The 15,671-nt window shown below is 50.3% G+C and overlaps 3 protein-coding genes across 5 annotated transcripts; 2 read left to right on the top strand and 1 right to left on the bottom strand.

Moving 5' to 3' along the window:
- The first annotated feature begins 157 nt into the window (after positions 1-157).
- POLR1H (RNA polymerase I subunit H) lies at positions 158-3,894 on the top strand. Its single transcript, XM_061147292.1, has 5 exons — positions 158-285; positions 465-619; positions 860-960; positions 1,352-1,461; positions 3,308-3,894. The coding sequence occupies exons 2-5, from the start codon at positions 484-486 to the stop codon at positions 3,330-3,332; spliced, it is 372 nt and encodes a 123-aa protein (XP_061003275.1). The 5' UTR covers positions 158-285; positions 465-483; the 3' UTR covers positions 3,333-3,894.
- Positions 3,895-6,896: 3,002 nt separating this feature from the next.
- PPP1R11 (protein phosphatase 1 regulatory inhibitor subunit 11) lies at positions 6,897-10,024 on the top strand. Of its 2 annotated transcripts, none has more exons than XM_061147280.1 (3): positions 6,897-7,169; positions 8,227-8,335; positions 8,773-10,024. In XM_061147280.1, exons 1-3 carry the CDS (start codon positions 7,101-7,103, stop codon positions 8,973-8,975), a joined length of 381 nt encoding a protein of 126 aa, XP_061003263.1. In that variant the 5' UTR covers positions 6,897-7,100; the 3' UTR covers positions 8,976-10,024. The 2 variants fall into 2 exon arrangements, with proteins under 2 accessions (XP_061003263.1, XP_061003264.1); XM_061147281.1 differs by lacking the exon at positions 6,897-7,169 and adding an exon at positions 7,233-7,404.
- Positions 9,971-15,409, bottom strand: RNF39 (ring finger protein 39). Of its 2 annotated transcripts, XM_061147279.1 has the most exons (5): positions 14,852-15,409; positions 13,169-13,191; positions 12,862-12,953; positions 11,152-11,426; positions 9,971-10,935 (listed from the first exon to the last, which is right to left on the bottom strand). In XM_061147279.1, the coding sequence occupies exons 1-5, from the start codon at positions 15,215-15,217 to the stop codon at positions 10,846-10,848; spliced, it is 846 nt and encodes a 281-aa protein (XP_061003262.1). In that variant the 5' UTR covers positions 15,218-15,409; the 3' UTR covers positions 9,971-10,845. The 2 variants fall into 2 exon arrangements, with proteins under 2 accessions (XP_061003262.1, XP_061003260.1); XM_061147277.1 differs by having other exon boundaries at positions 9,971-11,426.
- Positions 15,410-15,671: the final 262 nt, after the last annotated feature.

Raw genomic sequence — 15,671 nt, 5'->3', positions numbered from 1 at the left:
GTTCCTAGAACTGGGTACTGAGGGGGAAAACAACCGGTGGCTCAGCTTCAATCACCTGTTGTCTTATCCAACGCCACAAAACCAGCCTGAAGGTAGCGCTACAACCTTCCTTCAGAGAGGTTCCTCTCCCTCCCGGGACCAAGATTGCGATTAATTATGACGTAACAGCCAATCGACAGGCCGGACGACAGGACGCTCTAGCTCGCCCTCCTCTCGCTACTTCGCTGCAGCGTAGAGCCGGCGTTCTAGCTCGCGGAGTTGGCTTCCTCTTCTCGCCTGTCCTAGGTAAGCCCCCAAGTCGAAGTACCGGACCCCGGCTTGAAATTCTGGATATATGGGCTTCTTGGTCTTAGAGGCACAGGCGTACGTGGGAGAAGGACTCGAGTTCTGTGTGCGTAGGTCCAAGGACAGAATAGGGGAGGAGAGGGAGCGACTCTCTTTTGTTAGCAATCTCTCCTTCCCAGCCCTCGACCACCCTCCGTCATGGACCTCGCCGGCATCTGCTCCAGCTTTCAGTCGGACTTGGATTTCTGCCCAGATTGCGGCTCGGTCCTGCCTCTGCCCGGGGCTCAGGATGCGGTCGCCTGTATCCGCTGTGGCTTCTCCATCAACGTGCGAGGTAAGGGGCTTGTACGCAGCGACCCCGGCCGGGGGCCCAGCGTGAAAGAGTCAGTGGCTTGAGGACCCTAATATCGGTTGGATTGAAGAGGGGGGACCCTGAAGCCGAGAATCAGGCACTTTTGGCCTTGGGTCGAAACCTGAAGGGAAGAATATAAGGCCCCCCTGTCCTAACCGAGAGGGGGTTATGGGTGTCAGCCCTCCTGACTGTCTCCACAACCAGTTCTTACTGCTTGCGCAGACTTTGAGGGGAAGGTTGTGAAGACCTCAGTTGTGTTTAACAAACTGGGGACAGCCATGCCTTTGTCGATGGAGGAAGGACCTGAGTTCCAGGGACCCGTGGTGAGTGAATGGCATCGAGGACTGGGCCCATCAAAGGAGGGTGGGAAAGAAATGGAGGGGCGATTGCTCAAATCTGGAGAGTTTTGTACCCAATTCCAAGAGGGAAGGGTGTGTGCTATGCTGAGTCGTGTCTGACTCTTTGCGACCCCGAGGACTGTAGCCTGCCAGGCTCCTCTATCCATGAAATTTTCCAGGTAAGAATACTGGAGCGGATTGCCATTTCCTCCTCCAGGGGATCTTCCCGAGCCAGGGATGGAACCCGCGTCTCCAGCATTGGCAGGCGCCTCTAAGAGGGAAGAGGGGTCTTTAAAACATCAGAGTCTGGAGACTGTGACAGCCCGATGTCTGTGAGCGGAAAGGGGAATTATTAATCCCACCAGTTGCTTCCCAGGTTGACAGGCGCTGCTCTCGATGTGGGCACGAGGGGATGGCGTACCACACTAGGCAGATGCGATCAGCGGATGAAGGGCAGACCGTCTTCTACACCTGTACCAACTGCAAGTGCGTATCCTTTCTCTCCTCTCTGCCCTTTCTCGGTCTGTTTGCGACCTAAATAAATCCAGTGATTTGCTTTTTGTACTGAATAAACAGTTGTGTTCTTTGGTCCCATCCCTCTCTTCTGTACAATTGAAATAATAGGGAAACTTGTAGTCGTTTTTTATTTTAGAAAATTACACTTTTCTTATCCTTTTTATACTTAGTGAATTAAACCTTTTAAGATATTTAAAAAGAAAGAAAAAAAATACAAAAGGCAAATGTTGCTTGATGATCTGGGTATTACTTACTGTTGCATCTTCCACTGTACTCAAGGTAGTTTTACTTTGGTGAGAATTAGTCATGGGTGATTTAAAGAACATGATTTTCTGAATAGTTTTGAGAACTCCCCTTTGTCTTTGGTGTTCTGTGGTTTCACTACAGTATATCTGGATGTGGCTTTCTTTTGTTTATCATGTTTAGGATTTGTTGGGCTTTCTGAAAGTAAAGATTGATTTTTTTTTTCTTTTCCATCAACCTTGGAAAATTATCTGCCATATCTCATTGAATATTGCCTTTACCTATGTTCTCACATTTTGGAGTTCTAATTAACTAATTGCTTATTAAACTTTACCCACTACTCCATTTCTCTCACCCTTTCATAATTTTCCATCTATTTTCTCTTTATATTGCTTCTGGGTAAATTCTTCTGGTCTTTCTTCCACTTCACTAATTCTGTCTTCAGTTTATGTGAGTTATTGTTACTTAAAAAAAATTTTTTTTGAGTTCTGCTTATTTTTCAAGTCTCCTCAATCACTTTTAATAATTCATGATTCTTTAATCCTAAAATTATTTTTAATTCTTACATATATTTTATTTAAATATATAAAGCATGATATTTATATTCTGTGTCTCCTAATTCTCATACCCATAGTTTTTACGGGTCTGATGCTGCCATTATTCCTGCAGACTTTTCTCATGGTGCTTTTTTTGTTTTGTATTTTTTAATATAAGCTCAGATTTTTTAGAATTTGGACTATGGAATTCTTTGAGGCCTGCAGTGAAAACTATATTCTTGGCATGTGTGTTCCTCTTCAGGTGCCTTGAAGCACTACCAAGCTGGAATGACTTTAAATAAATTCTCAGCTTCATGTGTTTGGGCTGCAAATCCAATGTAAGGCCAGCTTTTGATTAGAAATTCTAGAGGGAAATTTTTAATTTTTTCTCCCTCTACCTAGTGAGACAGTCAAATTCCTCTTCTGCAGAGTTGGATTTTTTTTTTTTTCTTGTTCACTTTTATACACAGGTGTAGCCCTTTGGGGGTTTCAAACTTATTCAAAGTATCTCCTATCAGATATTGTAGGCTTGTCTCTGGTTCATTCATGTGGCTATCAAAACAGCAAGGGCACCAGCTTACCAGGGGCTTCAGTTTTAATGTACCTGTCTAGATTCCTGGTTTTATATAGTTTCACTCAGTGTGAAGATTGCCTTTACTTTCTTGTCTTCTCATCAATGGATTAAAAATATTTATAGTTAGAAATGCCTTTGGGGAGTATTTCTCAGCCTGGCCTATTTATTTTCTTAACATTTTTTTTAAGTGACCAGTTTTTCATTTCTATGAGGTCTAGTTTATTTGTTCTTCTTTTATGGCTAGTGCTTTTTGTTTTCCTAAGAAATCTTGACTTAATTCATAATTTGCAAGATACATTTTTAATCCCAGCATTTCTAATTGTCTTGAATTTGTGGAGGGTTTTTAGGGGAGCTAGTCCTCTATGGTCATAAATGAAAGTCCTTCCTTGATTATTTCTTTCATCTTACACTGCTAGTACCTCTTCCTTTGGTCAAATATAACAAGTCCTTTCTTTCTCTATAGGTTCCAAGAGAAGGAAGATTCTTGATTTTTTTCCTGAGCGACTCAACAATCCTTTTCTTACTTGGAAGCTGAAGGATATTGTGTTCTTAGGTCCTTTGTCCATCTCCCGATTGCAGTGTTCTGCTCTCAGAGGAAAAGCAGATCGTCATGTGTGGATTAGCATTGTCCCCAGAGTACTCCTACCCTAGTTGAGTGTCCTTATTAAAGTTATATTTTTCTATAAGAGCCAGATATACGTATGTTATTTATAATCTATCTTGTTCCAAAAGAAATTTATATTAGCTTAGAGAGATATAGTCATTCTCTCAACAAATGTATCAGTGACAAAAAAGGAATATAAATTAGTACAGCAGAAAGAAAAAGGGGGAAAAAAAATAAAAAACTAGGATAAAAAATGGAGCCAGGAATGAGGCTAATAACATAAAAAGGCAATTATAAGTATTCCCTCGTTAGCTAAATCTTATTTGGTTCCTGAGTTTAGGGAAACAAAAAGTGGGAGTTTGGATAGTGAACTTCAACAGAAAGCTCTGAATCACATTCATTTGATATGTAAGTTTGAACAATAAAATCTACACTCAAAGACACAAGTGGACATTCTGGAAATTTTTTTATTGCTCTTGAGACAATGTTTTATATATATTATATATATATATATATATATATATATATATATATACACACACACACGTTTTTTTACACTGTAACAGATTTATATAGAGAAAAGTAGAAAAAAAATCAACAGGAATCCCACTCCACAATGATTTTTTATTTTAACGGGCTTTACTCTACATGCTGAGTCATAGCTTATTTTTTTCAGTTTGAGCCAAAAACTTTAAAGGCAAACAAATATTTAGACCAGGCACAATCAGCATATTCAAATTTCAGCCTGGGAATTAGTATTCCTGCATTCTTTGGTTTAGTGACTAGAAGATGGCAGTCATGATTATCTTACAGTTGTGTGGCCCTTTCTATTTTGGGAGTTCTCATGAGTTTGAGCAAGCTCCAGGAGTTGATGGACATGGAAGCCTGACTTGCTGCAGTCCAATGGGTCACAAAGAGTTGGATACGACTGAGCAACTGAACTGAACTGATATGCTATCCATGGCAACTTAGACACATGGGCAAGACAGTTTCCTCCACTGTATGTTTGAACATTTCTGATAATTGACTTTATTGCCACACTCCTGATATCTAATAAAATCTGTTCATGTCTCTGCTCTACTTTAAGCCTTTCACTGACTGGATAAAGTCCAAGTTTCTTGCAAAGTTTACAGGGCCTCATAACCATGTCTACCTGTCAGTCAACTGAAACTCCTTACATCCCTGCAATACAGGAATCCATTTTCTTCAGTACACACAAGTACTTTATAAGCTGCTTTCTTTATCTAAAAAAGTCATTCGTCTGCTTGCCTGTTCTTTACTACTCTTTTGCTCCTTGAGAAACACACACGTATTTTTATCTTACAAACTGGCTTATATTGTAATTTATGAACTTCCAGATGTTCAAGCTGGTTTTAGAAAAGGCAGGGAAACCAGAGATCAAACAGCCAACATCCACTGGATCATCGAAAAAGCAATAGAGTTCCAGGAAAAACATCTGCTTTATTGGCTATGCCAAAGCCTTTGACTGTGTGGATCACAGCAAACTGTGGAAAATTCTTAAAGACATGAGACTACCAGACCACCTGACTTGCCTCCTGAGAAATCAATGCAGGTTAAGAAGCAACAGTTAGAACTGGACATGGAACAACACATGGTTCCAAATCAGGAAAGGAGTATGTATATTGTCACCCTGCTTAAAACTTATATGCAGAGTACATCATGAGAAATACTGGACTGGATGAAGCACAACCTGGAATCAAGATTGCTGGGCGAAATATCAATAACCTCAGATATGCAGATGACACCAACCTTATGGCAGAAAGTGAACAAGAACTAAAGAGCTTCTTGATGAAAGTGAAAGACGAGAGTGAAAAAGTTGGCTTAAAGCTCAACATTCAGAAAACTAAGATCCGGTCCCATCACTTCATGGCAAATAGATAGGGGAACAGTGACAGACTTTATTTTGGGGGGCTCCAAAGTCACTGCAGATGGTGATTGCAGCCATGAAATTAAAAGATGCTTGCTCCTTGGAAGAAAAGTTATGACCAACCTAGACAGCTTATTAAAAAGCACAGACATTACTTTGTCAACAAAGGTCCATCTAGTCAAAGCTATGGCTTTTCCATACATCCAAGTCATGTATGGATGTGAGAGTTGGACTATAAAGAAAGCTGAGCACTGAAGAACTGATGCTTTTGAACTGTGGTGTTGGAGAAGACTCTTGAGAGTCCCTTGGACAGCAAAAAGATCCAACCAGTCCATCCTAAACAAAATCAGTCCTGAATATTCATTGGTAGGACTGATGCTGAAGCTGAAACTCCAATACTTTGGCCACCTGATGCGAGGAACTGACTCATTTGAAAAGACCATGATGCTGGGAAAGACTGAAGGCAAGAGGAGAAGGGGATGACAGAGGATGAGATGGTTGGATGGCATCACTGCCTCAATGGACATGAGTTTGAGTAAGCTCTGGGAGTTGGTGATGGACAGGGAAGCCTGGCATGCTGCAGTCCATGGGATTGCAAAGAGTTGGACACGACTGAGTGACTGAACTGAACTGATGACCATTTCTGTGTTTAAGCTTTCTCATCTCCACCCCAGAGCATGTGTAGGCAGTACGTGACTAAATTCAGTTTCACAGATGAGTCTTAACATCTACGTTAATATTCTAATGTCTTATATTTTTGCTAGTATTTTTGCCAGTCTTCCCCATTAGCTGTTGTAGACTTGGAGCTAAAATGCAGACTCTAGAGTGTTTCATGTACCAGTGACAGGAAAGAATCCATGTTGAAGGCGCATTAAATGTCCTGCTCCAACCCCTACGGGCACAGAAGGAGGATTCAAACTCTGAATCAAGTGTGTTTCCAGCTGCTCCCAGGTCCCAACTGCCTAATTCCCAGACAAAGGAAATGAAGTTATGTGGTAGGAAGAATGTGGTAGGATCATTGCTATTGCCCCGTAGTTTTTTACACACACACATACATACATACACACACACACACACACACACACGGGATGGCAATGGGATGGACTCAGCTACACACACACACACACACACACACACACACACACAAGGGATGGCAATGGGATGGACTCAGTACACACACACACACACACACACAAGGGATGGCAATGGGATGGACTCAGTACACACACACACACACACACACACACACAAGGGATGGCAATGGGATGGACTCAGCTACGGGACGTCTGAACCGGGTGCGGTACCCAGTCTTCAGGAACAGGCCCAGCTCTAACCTCCACCGCGGATTCCTGCTCAAGCTCTGCGTTTGCAGGATCAGGCAGTCATTGCTCGCCCCGCCTCCGGCTCCCGTACCGAAGTGACGCCTGTTCCGACAAAGTTGTGTCACCTCCTTGCGGCGCCTGCGCACTGTCACATTACGGCGGAACTAATCTGGCGACCCGGGGCTTTGACGCATTTAGTGCCAGGAAGGGAAAAGGGGGACCACAGAACGCGTCACACCCGGAAGTAGGGAGCCGGAAGTGGGGTTGGACAGGTTATCCCCAGGGGTGGGGCAGCGGAGGCCCAGGAGGAGGGGGAAAAAAGAAGGTGGAGGATCCTGGCTGCTAATCTGAATCGATACCGATTCTCTTAGACCTCAGAGACACAGAAAAGACAGAAGGGTGCCCCATCCCCTTTCCTCCGCTTCTCTCCTCAGCCTTAGCCATGGCGGAGGCAGGGGCCGGGCTGAGTGAGACCGTCACTGAGACAACGGTTACCGTGACAACCGAGCCCGTGAGAAAGGCGGGGGGCGGTGCTGTTTAGGGGTCTGGGAGATACCGGGAGGGAAGGGATAGAGCTTTGGAGAGTTGCTGGATGGGCTGGGCCTGGGGATATGGGAGAAAGTGGGTTTGGGAGAATCGCAGGGCATTCGGGATTTTTTGGTGTGTCAGAGTTGGTGCAGAAGGCTGGTCAAGTGACATGCAATAGAGTTAAGATGTAGGTGATGCTGCTTGGGATGGTGGTGTGTGTAAGTACTGAAAGACCGCGAACTTGGCGATTAATGAGCAAGGGATGTGCTGGGGGAAATGAAGGGTTGTGTAAGAACGCATGGTTGGAAACTCATTGTAGGGAAATTTAACACGAAGCATGCTTATCAATAAATATTTCTTGAAGGGATTATTGAAAACGGAAGCAGAGGGAATGAGGGTACAAGAAAAGGGATATGATGAGAGTATTTTGAAAAATCAGACATGTAGAGAAAAATAGCATTTTTGCAAAAACATTTCTTTCAAAGGGAGAAGTTCCTGTCGGACTTAATAACCCTTGGATTAAGGGAGTTTAGAGTAATAGTTACTAGAGATGCCAGGATGCTGGAGAATAGGTGGAAAACAGGTTGGGAGGGCTGGGCTTGAGGATGAGAGATGTGAGAACAGAGTTATTTCTTTAATGGGAAAAAGAATAGGGGTTCTGGGAAAAGAAAGGGAGATCAAAGTTTAGGTGTTGGTGACTGAGAAAATAATTTCCATGTATTAATACCACCAAGGATGTTTTGGGGAGGAAGACGGAGGAACAGCAAGGATTATATTTTCCTTTGAAGATTTGCTGGGACTCTCCCTAGGTTAGGAATTGTATCTTCTCTGTATACCAGTAGTTACTAAGAACAGAATTCCTCAAGGAACTCCTTGAGGTCAAAAACCTGTTCTATCTTCTCCCAGCATCAGCTCCTCTGTTGCTGTGTTTGTGATCCTGATTGAACTGGGGAAGGGAAGAAAGGAGGCCCCAGGGAGGAAGCGGGAAGAGTTAGTAGGAGGGGACTAGCTAGGTATGTCTATCCTTCCTAACCTTCCAGGAAAACCGGAGCCTAACCATCAAACTTCGTAAACGGAAGCCAGAGAAAAAGGTGGAATGGACGAGTGATACTGTGGACAATGAACACATGGGCCGCCGCTCATCAAAATGTGAGTAATTGTTGCCCCACAGTAACGCTGGAGTCCTGGCTCCCCTCAGCATATCTTTTGCCTTCTGGCATTCACTAGCCTTAGCGAAGCCCCCAGATGCTCACAGTCCTGTGGCTGCCTTGGTGGTTCTCTGTTACCAGGGAGAGGAGGTTAAATTAGAGGGAAAGAGGTAGGGAGGGGCTTGAATTTCTATGTGCCAAGGCCTAAAGTCAAGAGGTATTTGAGGTGGGAGAAGAGGAGCTTTGGATTCCCGGCTGGCAAGGCAAGGTGGGTGGGTGACAGAGTCCCAGGGTGTAGGCCTGGGGAAGCTGGATCTGGAAGGTAGAAGGAGAAAATGGTGGGAAGTAGGAATTTTGACTGAGATCCGATGGGAATGGAACTGACACTACATCTGAACTCTTCCTCCTTTTTCACTGGGCTCCTGCATCCAAATCCAGGCTGCTGTATTTATGAGAAACCTCGGGCCTTTGGCGAGAGCTCCACGGAGAGTGATGACGAGGAAGAGGAGGGCTGTGGTCATACACACTGTGTTCGGGGCCACCGCAAAGGACGGCGTCATGCAACCCCGGGACCAAGCCCCACCACCCCTCCCCAGCCTCCTGACCCCTCCCAGCCCCCTCCAGGGCCCATGCAGCACTAAATTCCTCGCTCCCCCACCATTCCTGTGTCTGTCTGGCCCTGAATGTATTCATGTGGCTACTCGGGGACTAAACCCATGATTTGATCCCTTCTCCAGCCCCCTCCTCCCCTCTCCTCTGCCTGACAAAGGGAAGAGGGAGAGGAAGGTGGACAGAGATCCTGGAATTCTGACTTGCTGCTATTCCAGAACCCAGGCTTCTGGGTTCCCCCAGCCCTCATTTCTCCTTACAATACCCAGCCTTCTCTCTCCAGGGATCCAGCCATCTTGATCCCAATCTTTTTCCTTTGTTCTCACTGCCAAACTGCCTGTCCTGGGATCCAGTTACCTTGGCCCCTTGCACTCTCTACTTGAGTTCCAAACAGTTAATATGGGTTTCCAGCAGCCCCAGCTTTCACTGCCAGGGTCCTAGTCAGATTCCAGGCAATCTTGCTCCAGCTATGCTTGTTAATCCTGGCTTAGAGCTCTTCCACTAATGTATTTATGTCATCCTAACTCTTAGTCCTTGCCTGTGGGATGTGAGGTCTTCTGTGAGACCTCAGGGCTCCTAGCCCTTTCCCTCCTCTCCTGCCCACTTCCCTCAAGCCCTTAAGAGGAGTTAGGAGAGAGGGAGGTCTTTGCCATTCTCACCTTTAATGAGAAATGGGGGGGAAAAAATAGGCATGTCCTCTCTCCTCACCGTTCTCATGTGACTAGGGTTTCTGACAAAACTGGCTCCAAGACTAGTCACTTAGAGCCCACTATCTCCTCAGCCTTTGGTCTTCCAACTTAGGAGACAGATCCAACCCGGCCCTAGGGGCCTGGGTCCCTGGGAGGGGATGGAAAAGGGAGGGAGCCAAGAGATGCAATCTTACCCCTTCCTTCCAAGGCCTTGATGTCTCTCCCAGCCCAGATGCCCAGCCCTCCCAGCCCTCCCCACTCCTTACTGGGATCTGGATATCATTTTCCAGGCCTTTTGCAGTGCACGGTTGCAGAGATCAGTCAAATCCATACCACCACTGAGATCTCATTTATTGCCACAGATGCACAAAATAAATAACCCAACATAAAAATGTGTTAAATATGGACCCATTTATACATATGGGGAAAGAAGTGAGGCTATATATACAAGGGCAAATTTGGGGTGTCTGGGTCGTTCCCAGGTTGAGAAATGGAGAGGTAGCACCATTGGTTCCATGTTACAAGTATGTGCCATACTCACAAGGAGCTGGTTGTGGGGCTAGCGGGGGAAACGGGATATTGGTTAAGAAGATTCTTAACAAGAAATAGCTGTAAACATGGAAGGTTGTCAGGGTGGAATAGAACTGTCCTGCCCCCCATCTCCCAAAAACAGAGAGCCCTAAGGCCCAGGCCACAGTTAAGCCTCTTGTTTTAGGGGAGGAGGGTCTTGAAGAGAAACCTCAGAGTGGACGAGGCAGGGAAGCCCAAACCTCAGAGCTGTGGAGAGGGCACCGTGCTCTTCTTTGCCAGGAGGAGCGGCAGGGGTGGGAGGTAAATATTTGACCAGCTGGCCCTCTGTGTATTAAAATGGGCCATTTACCAGTACTGGTGGGGCAGGACCTCTTCCCCAATCAGCCTGGGAAATATAGAAGGGGAGGGATCCCTGGGGGAAGTACTGAGATAACCGAGGGGGAGGAGCATCCCAAGATCGGGGGAAGGGGGTTCAGGAATTCAGCTTTGGGCATGGATGTGGAAATTGGAGGCCAGTGGAGGTCCTATTTGGAGAAAATGGAGGGGGGGAGGTCCGGGGTGCTTATCAATACACTTGCCCGGTGGGCGCGGACAGGATCCCTGTAATGAGTAAGGATGTCCGTGCTCAAGAGGAAGCTGCCTCATTTGGGCCAGGCCAGAACGAGGGTTGTGGGAGAGCTTCTCAGCCTTCCGCGGGCACGATGCGGAGCTGGGCGCGGGCGTCGCGGGTGCACAGCAGCGGGAAGACGCGCTCCCCGAGGGGACCCGGCGCCTGGAAGGCGAAGAGCAAGTCGAGGGAGCGGCCGTCGTAGAAGGCCACGCGGCCCCGCTCCCAGTCCAAGTCCACGCGGATGCGCCGCGGCGGGGGCCTGGCGCCGCCCAGCGGGATGGGCTCCGGGGCGGTGAGCGCCCACAACCGGCCGCCGCGACCCTCCACGGCCCACACGGACCCCGCGGGGCATAGCCCTACTCGGCCCTTGCGTCGCACCGACTCCCCGGCCGCGCCCAGAGCGTAGAGGCTCTCCCCGTCGTCCTCATCCTCTCCGGAACAGTCTCCGCGGGAGGCGGCGTCCGCGGTCTCCACCTCCCAGCAGTGGCGGCCAGCCGCGAAGCCTTGGGCGCCCAGCACCGCCGGAAGCTGATCGAAGCGCGCCGGGCCGTCGGGGGGCGCCGGTGTCCCCGGTGGGGCCAGGCGGACGCTGCGGCGGTCCTCAGAGACGAGCAGGCGGCGGTGTGCCGTGCCAGGATCCAAGGTCAGGTCGGCTGGAGAGAGGAAGGCGCGAGGAAGACCGTGTGAGAGGGCTTTTCCAGGCGGAGGCGGGGTCGGACGCCAGAGGCTCACAACAGCTCTCTACGAAGGCGGCCATAGGACCACCGAGGGTGAAGGCGAATGAAGAGGAGGCTGGGCGAGACCCCGCCTGCGCTGATGGGCCACTTCCTTCCGGAGAGTTGGGCCTGGAGAAGGACCTTGCCGGCCCAGGGCAGGAGCATAGGGGAGGGGTTTCCTGGTTTGTGGACTTGGGGAGAGTGAAGCTGGACTGACTTCTTGGGAGCGGGAGGATCGATACCTCAATCTGCAGCATCTGGGGCAGGGCGTGGGAGCTGGGTCAACAGGATGGGAAAGGTGGAGCTAAAGAGGAGGACTGATACCAGAAACCAGCACCCCAAGTTGGGGGGGGGGGGGGGAGGGCAGAGGGAGGAATCCGAAGTATCCTGAGAAACCAGCCCACCACCCACGGGAATAGGTGGGAGTAGACAGGCCTAGTTCTAGAGGGAGGGTGGGGCAGAGGAAAGAGAAGGCGGTGATAGCCAAGGGACCAGAAAGAAGTAGTCCTTGGCCTTGTGGGTATGGGGTGCTTTGAAAAAAGATTTCTGGACTAGGGGTACTAGAAGCCATCTGGGTCGGTGGGATGGTGGGTGTCCAGGAGGGTGGAGCAACTTCTCTAGGCAGTTTAAAGAGGGGCAGAGGGCAGCCGTGGGAGTGATGGAAGGAACTCCCCAGAAGCTGCAGAGAAGGCCCAGAGCCCCAGGGGCAAGGAGACACGCGAGTTCTGGGACACTTCTGGAAGGGAGTGATGAGAGGTGGTGACAGCAGGTCAGAAGCACCTGACCTCCAGGGGTCTGTTGTGTGAGTTAACAGGAAAGAGGGGAGAATGGCTGGAACATGAGGGTTAAGGATTGACCTTGTTATGGGTTAAATCGTGTTCTTCCCGCCCCCAAAGATAAGAAGTCCCCCCAAGACCTCAGAATTTGACTGTATTTGGAAATAGAATCTTTATAAAGGTAATCAAAATGAGGTCATTAGGGTGGACCCTAATCCAATATAACCCATGTCCTTATACAAAGGGAAAGTTTGGACCCAAAAAGTTTGTATAGAGGGAAGTGTGTCTAGAGGGAAGACACAGGGAGAATGCCATCCACAGGCCAAGGAACACCTGAGGCTGAGGGAAGCTAAGAGAGAAGTCCTGGAACAGAGTCTCCCTTTCAGGGATCAGAAAGAACCAATGCTGTTGACACCTGACTTCTATTTGCAGAATCATGAGACACTAAATTTCTGTTAAGCCACTTAGTGTGAGATGCTTGGTTACGGCAGCCCTAGGAAATTAACAGAGACATCAAAAAGGACTGGATCATATTTGAGAAAAGGGAACAAACTGAAAAGCCTCTCATTTAGTTGCCTCTCTTCTGCCCTCCTTACCCGTCAGCCTGTGAAGCATGTTTTTGACTACTGGGTAATCTTCAGGGAGCTCGTCCTCTGAATTAGATGCCTTAGATGTTGGGGCATCAAACCTGGAGGGATGAGGGAGAAGGGTCAAGAAATTGGTAGACACTCTCTGCCCTCTGATGCCTGCACCCCTCCCCCACTCACATCTCTGGGGCAGAAAAGGGTGAGGCCAACCCAGGAAACCTGTCTGGGAGTGGGGACAAAGATGTGGTTCCCGTGACAAGGTGATGGATGTGGCCGCTGGTAGTGGAAAGGAAGAAACAGTAAAAATGGAACTCACCTTCTCCATGTCATCTTCGTATCCTGGAGTGGACAGAAAAAAACATGGATGTGAGCTCCGGGCTTCATCCTGAGGGAAGCTCCCCCGCCCTCAGGTGGCTGGGTCTGTTCTGGTGAAGGCCCTCTCCACATCTCAGAGTGATCTCACGTCTTTAGCCCCATGTGCTCCTTATTCCTCTCACTCCCCTTCTTGCCTGACCTTTCTTTCCTGTCGGTCACCACTTTCTCATCCCCCGAACCCCACCCCCCACCATCCGCCTCCCTCCCCGCAGAGCCACTCAGTTCCCCTTCCCTAGTCTCATCCCGGCCTTTTCCTGCCCCCAGAGTCCTCGCCTTTCCCTACTTCCTCCCCACCTCCCTTCTCTATGTCAGTGGCCCCTATCTTCATCCACCTTCCTGAGGGTGTATCCCAGATAAACATCCCGCTTTATCCATCACAGAGACCAAACACATACCTCGAGTCCTTAGGCTAAGAGTTCGTTTACAGAAGTCTTATAATAAAACCGCTTCCCCTCTTGCCATAAAAGCCCAGTGGCGTTTACTGGGCCTTTTGTTCTGTGTCTCTCTACCCTGACCAAGGAGGCAGCTGCACTTGGATGTGTCCCAGAAGGCCCCGCCGACCTGCAGGGCACCCTGGGAGCCAGGAGAGGGCGCGGGGTGCTCCCTTTCCAAAGTCTAGGATTCCCTCTTTCCATTTCTCTGTCCAGTGGGGAAGACTGGGGCAGACCAGAGGGATGGTGAAGGGGAGAGAGGAAAGACAACTTGTCTAGTTATGCCAATTACACCTAGACTAATTAGGTATGTGTAGACTTCAAAGGGTGGAAACAAGACTCTAGACCGGCTCGCCTGCTGGCAAGAAGCCAGTAGGGAATCCGGGGCGCCTGGGGGTCGGGCAAGGGAACGAGGATGGTTGACCGCCAAGGAGTCAGAGGCCCAGGAGGGAGAGTGGGAGGGTGGGTGATCAGGGTGGGAAGTGGAGAGGAGCCAGGGGTCCCCAGGCTGTTCTCCCGGACCTTGCCTCCACCCGTGACCGCCTCTGCCTGGGGCCCTGGGAGGAGCTGAGAACAACAATAACAAACAATACAGCAAGGTCTAGACCGGAGCGCGGGGACCTACCCCAGGACGCTGCAGAAAAGTTTGGACCTGCCTCTCTTCTTCCCTCCTTTTGACAGCCCCCCTCCTTCTCTCCTCCACTCCCGCTTTTTCTCCGCCCTCCCTCCTGCTCCTCCTCCCTAGGGCGAGTTCCGACCTCCCTCACCAACCTCCCAGGCCCCCAGCTCGCTCCCGCCCCGGTCTGCTTCCTCCCCTTTCCTCCCCGCCAGGCCTTCGCCTCACGGGCGCCCAGTGGCGTCTTTCCCAGCTTCCCAGTTCGCGCGCTCTTCGCAGGGCCTCGGGGGTCTCCCTGCGTTCGGTCTAGTGCCCCAGCCCCTTCCCTCCAGCCCCTCTAACAAGAGCCAGGCATCCGTCCAGCCCCCTTGGCTCTGGGCGCAGCGTCAACTCCCCGCCGTGCGTCCCGGCACCTCTCAGTTGACAGCCGCCGCCCCCTCGTCCTCAGCCGGTCTCCTCCCAACTCCTTCTTTTGCCTAAACTTCTAGAAGGGCCTCGGATCGGGACTTGCCGTTCCCCCCAGCCGATCGCCCCTTCCGCGGACAGCTGCGGACTCGCGAAGCGCACCCCGCCTCACCTCTCCCTGCGGGTCCAGGCAGCCCATGGTAGGGATGCGCCCGCCTCGGCGTTTCCCCGCGCGCGCCCCGGGCTCGGCCAGCTTCTCCCGCAGCCCGCGGCTGATGCGCACCTCCACCGCCAGCCGCACGTTAGACCTCAGGCTGCGGCGGGGGCACGGCAGGCCGCAGCACGGACAGGCGGTGGGGGGCGTCTCGGGGCCGGTTGCCGGCGGGGTCCCCCAGCGGCGGGCCAGACACGCGCGGCAGAAGCTGTGCTCACACGCCAGGAGCACCGGGTCCTCGAAGGGGCCCCCGCACAGTGGGCACGTCGCCAGCTGCTCCAGACGCTCCACCAGCCCCGGTCCCAGAAGCTCGGACGCCTCCATGGGGAGCCAGCGCCCGGGCGCCGTCCCCTCCGCGACCACCGCGACCGCCTTCGGCTGCGCAGATGGCGGTGCGCCTCGGCTGCTGGCTGCGTCTCTGCCCCGCTCTCCGCCTCCCGCATTAACTTTCTGACGCTTTCCTGGCGCTCTCCTGGGATCGCCTCGGTCTTCGACCAGCCTGTCTCCGCCAATCTCCCCACCACGTCAGGCTTTATAGGGAGGGAGGAGGCCCCCGCGGGAGGTAAACATCAGGCCTTGCGTAACACCCCATCTGGTTCTCCCGCTTCCCAGTAAGGTTCGGGGGAGGAGGGTGGAAGGGACACTTAGGTCTCGAGCCGAGCAGGTGGTCGCTAGGAGGCGCTCTGGGGGCAAGGTAGCAAAGTAGCAAGGTGTGTGTGGGTAGCCCGTATCACCAACACCCCCTCCCCGCCCCCACCTCCCTTAAGAGCCGGAATCT

Source organism: Dama dama, chromosome 7 (genome assembly GCF_033118175.1).
Source record: "Dama dama isolate Ldn47 chromosome 7, ASM3311817v1, whole genome shotgun sequence".
In the NCBI taxonomy this organism is placed as follows: domain Eukaryota; kingdom Metazoa; phylum Chordata; class Mammalia; order Artiodactyla; family Cervidae; genus Dama; species Dama dama.
The sequence above is the reverse complement of the archived record's forward strand: the minus strand, read 5'-3'. Positions and strand labels throughout refer to the sequence as shown.